This window comes from Panulirus ornatus, chromosome 1, assembly GCF_036320965.1.
Source record: "Panulirus ornatus isolate Po-2019 chromosome 1, ASM3632096v1, whole genome shotgun sequence".
Lineage (NCBI taxonomy): Eukaryota > Metazoa > Arthropoda > Malacostraca > Decapoda > Palinuridae > Panulirus > Panulirus ornatus.
In genome coordinates, this window is record NC_092224.1 from 1,833,478 (window position 1) to 1,844,879 (window position 11,402).

The 11,402-nt window shown below is 40.5% G+C and overlaps 1 protein-coding gene across 10 annotated transcripts in view; it reads left to right on the top strand.

The window, feature by feature from the left end:
- The window catches only part of tgo (Aryl hydrocarbon receptor nuclear translocator homolog tgo), a 942,634-nt gene that overhangs the window by 738,216 nt on the left and 193,016 nt on the right, over positions 1 to 11,402 (top strand). For 5 of the 10 annotated variants that reach the window (XM_071670630.1, XM_071670262.1, XM_071670355.1 and 2 more), the window contains one exon: positions 10,410 to 10,439. The exons of the other annotated variants lie outside the window; for them this stretch is intronic. In XM_071670630.1, coding sequence (XP_071526731.1) covers positions 10,410 to 10,439 — 30 coding nt within the window. The remainder of the gene's footprint in view (positions 1 to 10,409; positions 10,440 to 11,402) is intronic. 10 annotated transcript variants of the gene reach the window in all.

The window sequence follows — 11,402 nt, forward strand, 5'->3', positions numbered from 1 at the left end:
CTGGGAGCCTTGAAGAATGTGTGGAAGTCGAGAACATTATCTCGGAAAGCAAAAATGAGTATGTTTGAAGGAATAGTGGTTCCAACAATGTTGTATGGTTGCAAGGCGTGGGCTATGGATAGAGTTGTGCGCAGGAGGATGGATGTGCTGGAAATGAGATGTTTGAGGACAATGTGTGGTGTGAGGTGGTTTGATCGAGTAAGTAACATAAGGGTAAGAGAGATGTGTGGAAATAAAAAGAGCGTGGTTGAGAGAGCAAAAGAGGGTGTTTTGAAATGGTTTGGGCACATGGACAGAATGAGTGAGGAAAGATTGACCAAGAGGATATATGTGTCGGAGGTGGAGGGAACGAGGAGAAGAGGGAGACCAAATTGGAGGTGGAAAGATGGAGTGAAAAAGATTTTGTGTGATCGGGGCCTGAACATGCAGGAGGGTGAAAGGAGGGCAAGGAATAGAGTGAATTGGAGCGATGTGGTATACCGGGGTTGACGTGCTGTCAGTGGATTGAATCGGCACATGTGAAGCGTCTGGGGTAAACCATGGAAAGCTTTGTAGGTATGTATATTTTGCGTGTGTGGACGTATGTATATACATGTGTATGGGGGTGGGTTGGGCCATTTCTTTCGTCTGTTTCCTTGCACTACCTCGCAAACGTGGGAGACAGCGGCAAAAAAAAAAAAAAAAAAAAAATTTAATTTTCCAAAAGAAGGAACAGAGAATTGGGCCAGGTGAGGGTATTCCCTCAAAGGCCCAGTCCTCTGTTCTTAACGCTACCTCGCTAATGCGGGAAATGGTGAATAGTTTGAAAGAAAAGAAAAAGATATATATATACACACACAGCGTGTATGTGTATATATATATATGTATATTATCCCTGGGGATAGGGGTGAAAGAATACTTCCTACGCATTCCTCGCGTGTCGTAGAAAGCGACTAGAGGGGACGGGAGCGGGGGGCCAGAAATCCTCCCCTCCTTGTATTTTTTTTTTAACTTTCTAAAATGGGAAACAGAAGAAGGAGTCACGCGGGGAGTGCTCATCCTCCTCGAAGGCTCAGATTAGGGTGCCTAAATGTGTGTGGATGTAACCAAGATGTGAAAAAAGGAGAGATAGGTAGTATGTTTGAGGAAAGGAACCTGGATGTTTTGGCTCTGAGTGAAACGAAGCTCAAGGGTAAAGGGGAAGAGTGGTTTGGGAATGTCTTGGGAGTAAAGTCAGGGGTTAGTGAGAGGACAAGAGCAAGGGAAGGAGTAGCAATACTCCTGAAACAGGAGTTGTGGAAGTATGTGATAGAATGTAAGAAAGTAAATTCTCGATTAATATGGGTAAAACTGAAAGTTGATGGAGAGAGATGGGTGATTATTGGTGCATATACACCTGGGCATGAGAAGAAAGATCATGAGAGGCAAGTGTTTTGGGAGCAGCTGAATGAGTGTGTTAGTGGTTTTGATGCACGAGACCGGGTTATAGTGTTGGGTGATTTGAATTCAAAGGTGAGTAATGTGGCAGTTGAGGGAATAATTGGTATACATGGGGTGTTCAGTGTTGTAAATGGAAATGGTGAAGAGCTTGTAGATTTATGTGCTGAAAAAGGACTGATGATTGGGAATACCTGGTTTAAAATGCGAGATATACATAAGTATACTTATGTAAGTAGGAGAGATGGCCAGAGAGCGTTATTGGATTACGTGTTAATTGACAGGCGCGCGAAAGAGAGACTTTTGGATGTTAATGTGCTGAGAGGTGCAACTGGAGGGATGTCTGATCATTATCTTGTGGAGGCGAAGGTAAAGATTTGTAGGGGTTTTCAGAAAAGAAGGGAGAATGTTGGGGTGAAGAGAGTGGTGAGAGTAAGTGAGCTTGGGAAGGAGACTTGTGTGAGGAAGTACCAGGAGAGACTGGGTACAGAATGGAAAAAGGTGAGAACAATGGAAGTAAGGGGAGTGGGGGAGGAATGGGATGTATTTAGGAAATCAGTGATGGATTGCGCAAAAAATGCTTGTGGCATGAGAAGAGTGGGAGGTGGGTTGATTAGAAAGGGTAGTGAGTGGTGGGATGAAGAAGTAAGAGTATTAGTGAAAGAGAAGAGAGAGGCATTTGGACGATTTTTGCAGGGAAAAAATGATATTGAGTGGGAGACGTATAAAAGAAAGAGACAGGAGGTCAAGAGAAAGGTGCAAGAGGTGAAAAAAAGGGCAAATGAGAGTTGGGGTGAGAGAGTATCATTAAATTTTAGGGAGAATAAAAAGATGTTCTGGAAGGAGGTAAATAAAGTGCGTAAGACAAGGGAGCAAATGGGAACTTCAGTGAAGGGCGCAAATGGGGAGGTGATAACAAGTAGTGGTGATGTGAGAAGGAGATGGAGTGAGTATTTTGAAGGTTTGTTGAATGTGTTTGATGATAGAGTGGCAGATATAGGGTGTTTTGGTCGAGGTGGTGTGCAAAGTGCGAGGGTTAGGGAAAATGAGTTGGTAAACAGAGAAGAGGTAGTAAAAGCTTTGTGGAAGATGAAAGCCGGCAAGGCAGCAGGTTTGGATGGTATTGCAGTGGAATTTATTAAAAAAGGGGGTGACTGTATTGTTGACTGGTTGGTAAGGTTATTTAATGTATGTATGACTCATGGTGAGGTGCTTGAGGATTGGCGGAATGCGTGCATAGTGCCATTGTACAAAGGCAAAGGGGGTAAGAGTGAGTGCTCAAATTACAGAGGTATAAGTTTGTTGGGGATGAGAGAACTTGGGAAGTGAGTCAGTTGTTGTTCGCTGATGATACAGCGCTGGTGGCTGATTCATGTGAGAAACTGCAGAAGCTGGTGACTGAGTTTGGTAAAGTGTGTGGAAGAAGAAAGTTAAGAGTAAATGTGAATAAGAGCAAGGTTATTAGGTACAGTAGGGTTGAGGGTCAAGTCAATTGGGAGGTGAGTTTGAATGGAGAAAAACTGGAGGAAGTGAAGTGTTTTAGATATCTGGGAGTGGATCTGTCAGCGGATGGAACCATGGAAGCGGAAGTGGATCATAGGGTGGGGGAGGGGGCGAAAATTTTGGGAGCCTTGAAAAATGTGTGGAAGTCGAGAACATTATCTCGGAAAGCAAAAATGGGTATGTTTGAAGGAATAGTGGTTCCAACAATGTTGTATGGTTGCGAGGCGTGGGCTATGGATAGAGTTGTGCGCAGGAGGATGGATGTGCTGGAAATGAGATGTTTGAGGACAATGTGTGGTGTGAGGTGGTTTGATCGAGTAAGTAACGTAAGGGTAAGAGAGATGTGTGGAAATAAAAAGAGCGTGGTTGAGAGAGCAGAAGAGGGTGTTTTGAAATGGTTTGGGCACATGGAGAGAATGAGTGAGGAAAGATTGACCAAGAGGATATATGTGTCGGAGGTGGAGGGAACGAGGAGAAGAGGGAGACCAAATTGGAGGTGGAAAGATGGAGTGAAAAAGATTTTGTGTGATCGGGGCCTGAACATGCAGGAGGGTGAAAGGAGGGCAAGGAATAGAGTGAATTGGAGCGATGTGGTATACAGGGGTTGACGTGCTGTCAGTGGAGTGAATCAAGGCATGTGAAGCGTCTGGGGTAAACCATGGAAAGCTGTGTAGGTATGTATATTTGCGTGTGTGGACGTGTGTATGTACATGTGTATGGGGGGGGGTTGGGCCATTTCTTTCGTCTGTTTCCTTGCGCTGCCTCGCAAACGCGGGAGACAGCGACAAAGTATAAAAAAAAAAAAAAAAAAAAAAAAAAAAAAAAAAAAAAAAAAAAGTTTGTTGAGTATTCCTGGCAAATTATATGGGAGGGTATTGATTGAGAGGGTGAAGGCATGTACAGAGCATCAGATTGGGGAAGAGCAGTGTGGTTTCAGAAGTGGTAGAGGATGTGTGGATCAGGTGTTTGCTTTGAAGAATGTATGTGAGAAATACTTAGAAAAGCAAATGGAATTGTATGTAGCATTTATGGATCTGGAGAAGGCATATGATAGAGTTGATAGAGATGCTCTGTGGAAGGTATTAAGAATATATGGTGTGGGAGGCAAGTTGTTAGAAGCAGTGAAAAGTTTTTATCTAGGATGTAAGGCATGTGTACGTGTAGGAAGAGAGGAAAGTAATTGGTTCTCAGTGAATGTAGGTTTGCGGCAGGGGTGTGTGATGTCTCCATGGTTGTTTAATTTGTTTATGGATGGGGTTGTTAGGGAGGTGAATGCAAGAGTTTTGGAAAGAGGGGCAAATATGAAGTCTGTTGGGGATGAGAGAGCTTGGGAAGTGAGTCAGTTGTTGTTCGCTGATGATACAGCGCTGGTGGCTGATTCATGTGAGAAACTGCAGAAGCTGGTGACTGAGTTTGGTAAAGTGTGTGAAAGAAGAAAGTTAAGAGTAAATGTGAATAAGAGCAAGGTTATTAGGTACAGTAGGGTTGAGGGTCAAGTCATTTGGGAGGTGAGTTTGAATGGAGAAAAACTGGAGGAAGTGAAGTGTTTTAGATATCTGGGAGTGGATCTGGCAGCGGATGGAACCATGGAAGCGGAAGTGGATCATAGGGTGGGGGAGGGGGCGAAAATTCTGGGAGCCTTGAAGAATGTGTGGAAGTCGAGAACATTATCTCGGAAAGCAAAAATGGGTATGTTTGAAGGAATAGTGGTTCTAACAATGTTGTATGGTTGCGAGGCGTGGACTATGGATAGAGTTGTGCGCAGGAGGATGGATGTGCTGGAAATGAGATGTTTGAGGACAATGTGTGGTGTGAGGTGGTTTGATCGAGTAAGTAACGTAAGGGTAAGAGAGATGTGTGGAAATAAAAAGAGCATGGTTGAGAGAGCAGAAGAGGGTGTTTTGAAATGGTTTGGTCACATGGAGAGAATGAGTGAGGAAAGATTGACCAAGAGGATATATGTGTCGGAGGTGGAGGGAACGAGGAGAAGAGGGAGACCAAATTGGAGGTGGAAAGATGGAGTGAAAAAGATTTTCTGTGATCGGGGCCTGAACATGCAGGAGAGTGAAAGGAGGGCAAGAAATAGAGTGAATTGGAGCGATGTGGTATACCGGGGTTGACGTGCTGTCAGTGGATTGAAGCAAGGCATGTGAAGCGTCTGGGGTAAACCATGGAAAGCTGTGTAGGTATGTATATTTGCGTGTGTGGACGTATGTATATACATGTGTATGGGGTGGGTTGGGCCATTTCTTTCGTCTGTTTCCTTGCGCTACCTCGCAAACGCGGGAGACAGCGACAAAGTATAATAAATAAAAAAAAAAATAAATATATATATATATATATATATATATATATATATATATATATATATATATATATATATATATATATATATATGTATGTATATATATATATATATATATATATATATATATATATATATATATATATATATATATATATGAAAAGAGGAGAAATGAGATGTTTAGGAAGGAGGTAAATACAAATGGGAACATTGGTGTAGGGGGTTAAGGTGGAGCTAATAACAAGTAGTGGTGAAGTGAGAAGGAGATTGAGTCAGTATTTTGAAGTTTTGTTGAATGTGTTTGATGATAGAGTGGCAGATAGAGGGTGTCTTGGTTGAGGTGATGTGCAAAGTGAGAGGGTCAGGGAGAATGGTTTGGTGAACAGATTAGAGGTAGTGAAAGCATTGCAGAAGATGAAAGCTGGCAAGGCAGTGGGATTGGTTGGTATTGCAATGGAATTTATTACGAAAGGGGGTAACTGTGTTTTTGACTTGTTGGTAAGGACATTCAGTGTATGTATGGTTCATGGTGAAGTGCCTGAGGATTGGCAGAATGCATGCATGGTGCCATGGTACAAAGGCAATTTACAGAGGTATAAGTTTGTTGAGTATTATTGGGAAATTATATGGGAGGGTATTGATTGAGAGGGTAAAGGCATGTATGGAGCATCAGATTGGGGAAAAGCAGAGTGGTTTCAGAAGTCGTAGAGGATGTGTGGATCAGGTGTTTGCTTTGAAGAATGTATGTGAGAAATACTTAGAAAAGCAAATGGATTTGTATATAGCACTTATGGATCTGGAGAAGGCATATGATAGAGTTGATAGAGATGCTTTGAGGAAGGTATAAAGTTTATATGGTGTTGGAGGTAAGTTGCTAGAAACAGTGAAAAGTTTTTATCAAGGATGTAAGGCATGTGTACGAGTAGGAAGAGAGAAAAGTGATTGGTTCCCTGTGAATGTCGGTTTGCGGCAGGGGTGCATGATGTCTCCATGGCTGTTTAATTTGTTTATGGATGGGGTTGTTAGGGAGGTGAATGCAAGGGTTTTGGGGAGAGGGGCATATATGCAGTCTGTTCTGGATACGAGGGCTTGGGAAGTGAGTCAGTTTTTGTTCATTGATGATACTGCTCTGGTGGCTGATTCAGGTGAGAAACTGCAGAAGTTGGTGACTTGAGTTTCATAAAGTGTGTGAAAGAAGAAAGTTGAGAGTAAATGTGAATAAGAGCAAGGTTATTTGTTTCAGTAGGTTTGAGGGACAAGTCAATTGGGAGGTAAGTTTGAATGGAGAAAAATTGGAGGAAGTGAAGTGTTTTAGATATCTGGGAGTGGACTTAGCAGTAAGTGGAACCATGGAAGTGGAAGTAAGTCACTGGGCGGGGGAGGGGGCGAAGGTTCTGGGAGCATTGAAGAATTTGTAAAAGGTGAGATTTTATCTCGGAGAGCAAAAATTGGCATGTTTGAAGGAATAGTGATTTCAACAATGTTATATGGTTGCAAGGCATGGGCTATAGATAGGGTTGTACTGAGGAGGGTGGATGTGTTGGAAATGAAATGTTTGAGGATAATATATGGTGTGAGGTGGTTTGATTGAGTAAGTAATGAAAGGGTAAGAGAGATTTGTGGTAATAAAAAGAGTGTGGTTGAGAGAGCAAAAGATGGTGTATTAAAATGGTTTGGTCACATGGAGAGAACGAGTGAGGGAAGATTGACAAAGAGGATATATGTGTCAGTTGTGGAGGGAACAAGAAGTGGGAGACCAAATTGGAGGTGGAAGGATGGAGTGAAAAGATTTTGAACTTTTGGAGCCTGAACATACAGGAGGGTGAAAGACGCGTGGGGAATAGAATGAATTGGAACGATGTGGTGTACTGGGGTCGACGTGCTGTCAATGGATTGAACCAGGGCATGTGAAGTGTCTGGGGTACAACATGGAAGGTTTTGTGGAGCCTGGATGTGGAAAGGGAGCTGTGGTTTCGGAACATTACACATGACAACTAAAGACAGAGTGAACAAATGTGGCCTTTGTTGTTTTTCCTGGCGCTACCTCACATGCAGTTGGGGGAAGGGATGTGCCATTTTAAGTGTGTCGGGATGGGAATGGATGAAGACAGCTAGTGTGAATATGTGCATGTGTATATATGTATATGTTTGTATATGTATATGTATGTATACGTTGAAATGTATAGTTATGTACATAAGCGTGTGTGGGCGTATATGTATATACATGTGTATGTGGACTTTGTTGTCTTTTCCTAGTGCTACCTCGTGTGCGCGCACGGGGGAAGGGGGTACCATTTCATGTGTGGCGGGGTGGCGATGGGAATGGATGAAGGCAGCAAGTATGAATATGAACATGTGTATATATGTATATGTCTGTGTATGTATATGTATGTATACATTGAAATGTATAGGTATGTATATGTGCGTGTGTGGGCGTTTATGTACATGGGCCATTCTTTTCTCTGTTTCCTTGCGCTACCTCGCTAACACGGGAGACAGCAACAAAGTATATGATATAATATATAACCTTGCTGCTCTTATTCACATTGTCTCAGCTTTCTTCTTTCACACACTTTAGCAAACTCAGTGACCAACTTCTGAAGTTTCTCACCTGAAAAAATATATACATATGTACTTTTGACAACTAATCCAGGTCGTTGTCTTTCCTTTCTGTCTCACCCTCATATTGACTACTGGCATTCTGTCAAATATACAATTTCTCCTCATACATGATACTTGATAAAACTTAACTCACACAGCCATTCTTCGTAACTAGATTTTCATGCAGAGAGCACCATGCATTAGCCCTGCCTTTTGGCAGAATGTTAGGAGCAATAGATAGAAGTTGTAGGTAGGAACATTTAGGCAGGAGCACTAAATAGAAACATTAGATTGAAATAGTAGCGAGGAACATTAGGCAGCAGCATTAGGTAGAAATAGTCAGTAGGAGCATCAGGTAGGAGCCCCTGTAAAGACTGTGCTAGAGTTGCCCTCTGCCAGTGGCCTATTATGGGTAAGGCACTAAAGGCTAAGAAATAGCACTGTAATTCACTAATTATGGAGACATTGTTTCCTTGGTCACCACCTTGAAGGAGTTCCAATTGGGAACAGGTGACAGAAATATAGATAGACTTACCTGTCCATTTTTCTTTATTACAGAAAGAGTATATTATATTGATACACTTTTACATTTGACATTTACTACCTGTATTTTAGATACTGATAAATGCAATTAATTCATTGTAAATCTCACTTATCATAATTATAGAAAGTGTGCTGCTGAATATAAGTAAACCTTTTTACCAGGTGTCAATTGATATAAACCAGTGCCCAATATTGTACATCAACTGACATAAACTGCAGTTTAAGGGCTGATGATCCATATGAATCACTTCTTGGTATGCCATGTGCACATTTGATTTAACACATATGAATGTTGACATAACAAGGAAACTCAATGCCATTCACTGAACATAATGACAGGTGACTCTCAGATATTTTCTGTATATGTAATTATTATGTTCATCTCCCTGATTTTCAGTCTAGGATCAATTGTAAATGCCAGATATTCAGTCAGAATTAATTATATGTTAATGCAAACTCCTTGCTTGCCCAGCTTGATAATAGAAAAGCTTTTTTTCTTTCATTTGACAGAAGTGATGCACAGTGTTAGAAAAGAGGTGAAGTAATCAAGTGATTGTAAATTGTGTACAGTGGTCCCTTGCTTACCATGATATCACCAACCTTGGTTTTCAGTATGCACACTGAAACAACATAGTATACCATTTTACCAACCACTGCATAAAGTTTTGAGTGTTTGTGATATTTTTTTCTGCTCACTGGATGAGTGTTATGTTGGCCATAGGCTACCTTTAGCCCAGCCCAGTTGGATCCAGCATGATGATACGGTCAGGATGCACACAGCAGTATGAAGTGAAATGATCACATCACCCAAGCTTATTGCCCATGCTCTACCTACATCAATTGTTTTTATTGTAATTCTTGTCACATGAGGAACTTAATGTGTACTGCCTAGCCTTTTCATAACTTCAAACTTGTCTGCTGCTTTTTGCCCCTAGATATGGCCTCTAAGAGTAATCCTAGTGTTGCTTTTGAAGTATAGCTTGCTTAATTTTTAACCATGAAGTGTTGATTATAGGACTTAAGGTATGTCTCTCAAGGGTAGGGTCTTTTCCCCTTATCACTTGTTTCCCTTAAGCCCAGAACTTTCCCAAGTGTGGATTTGCCAACCTTAGGGGTCTTAAAGGAAGATAACCTTTATGGTTGCCAAGAGGCCTCTGTACTCAAATTCAAAGATATGTTTAATAATATTATAGGTGTATTATTTTGAGGATGCTGTAGCCTTCTTTTGATACTACTGATGATGCATGGTACTGAGGGAAAATGTAGGACATCAATAATTTTTTGTGTTCTTAAAGGAAGTGTTGGTGAAAAGATATTTTTAATAAGTTGATTATGGCAGTTATTTTTTCATGGCATATGGCAATACAAGACTCATTAAACTTGCAGTTGTATTTTTAACAAGCATAATACTCTAAAAGTTAGATTTTGTTAAGGAATTGATTTTGAGTATTTACACATTCTTATTTTTTCAATACTTGGAGGTCAGTGTTGTTTTTTAACATCTCTACTCAATATGGGTTGGAATTAAATGATGCAGTCATTCGGATACCATATTATGTGTTAAGATTGCCTATTGTTCACAGGTTAATAGTGCTAAGTATCATTGTAAAAACAGTTGAAAAATGATTCTCTTTAGAATCATTTTTTCAAAATTAGGAACAAAGTACACATTAGAACATCACAGGCCCTTTAGTTTCTTTCTGTTTTGTAAATGCTGTGATGAAATGTGGACATTTGTGAAGACATATTTCATGATCCTGAAGATCTTTTAGAGATGATTCCTTATCATTTTACTATTTAACAGTATGTACAGTACGTCCATATTTCATCTCTTCTTAAACAGGTCCGAATTCTGAAACTGCACTTTATCTTCTTTATGCACTTTAGCCTGTGAGACTGCATGCAGGTGTCATCAAATGGGATCTTTAAACTTTTCCTTATAAATGCCTCAGAATCACATAAGTGCTAATATAGAATTCGTACCTCAGTCAACTAGCATCCTCTGTGGTACCCCAAGCATGACTGGAAGTGTGTTTTCCAGGTATGGAGATTGCCAACGGGAGTGGAATGGGTAAGCGATGAACCCCGTAGTGTGCGTAGCGTGCTGTCCCTCTTGGATTGGTTTGTCAGTCCCTGGCTCTTTGCTCACATATTTTTTTTTTTATTCTTACAGAATGATAATGCCTTATTTGAGTCAGTTGCCCAACCAAAGCATTCCACTGTAAAGCTGAAAGTCTTTGAGTTTCATCTGAAATCAGTTTTTGCTGCATACAGTTTAACCTCTTACTTTGGCATCTTGTCAGAATTAGAGTAATTAGATTTGGGCCAGTGCCCACACTGTTAACTGTTATAAGAAGTGTTTGTGTTGCAAGGATGCAGAGCAGATGACAACCTATTTCTGATCTTTTTTATTGTTTGTTGTTTTGCTGTCCAGCTATTGGCTTCATCGGGGTGGTCTGCAGGTAAGTTAAATAAACATAAATACTGATGAAAGTACAAGCAATATCTGACCTTGTTTAATGCATTCAACAGGAACAAGAAGGAAATTATTTTGTAATGTATTTGGTTTATAATGTTTAAAGATAAGTTAATTTGTACATAGAGATTTCTTACTCCATTAAGCCAATTATGAAATACAAGGTTTTTCCAAATTTAGACATGTTGAAAAGCGTATCCATAACTGTGTTAAATTCTGTAGAATTCATTCATGTATTTTCTTGTATTACAGGAACTGTTGATATTTATAAAGTTACAGATAGATATATGTTTCTTGATTTTCCATTGGTGCATTAAATTGAGCTGCATAGGTTGTGAAAAAATTTTTTTTTTCCTCTTGTTACAATTATCCCTGGACTAATTTTTATGAGAGTCCTAGTGTTACCCAAAACCTTTATAAAGACTCATGCAGCCCAATGCTGGACCACTATCAGTAGAAGGGAAATGTAGACTCCTTTGGAGTGAGATCTTTGAAGAAATTGTGCTCTTAGTGATGCAGACTCACCAAAGCTGTAACCCCAAACAGGCAGAATCTTTG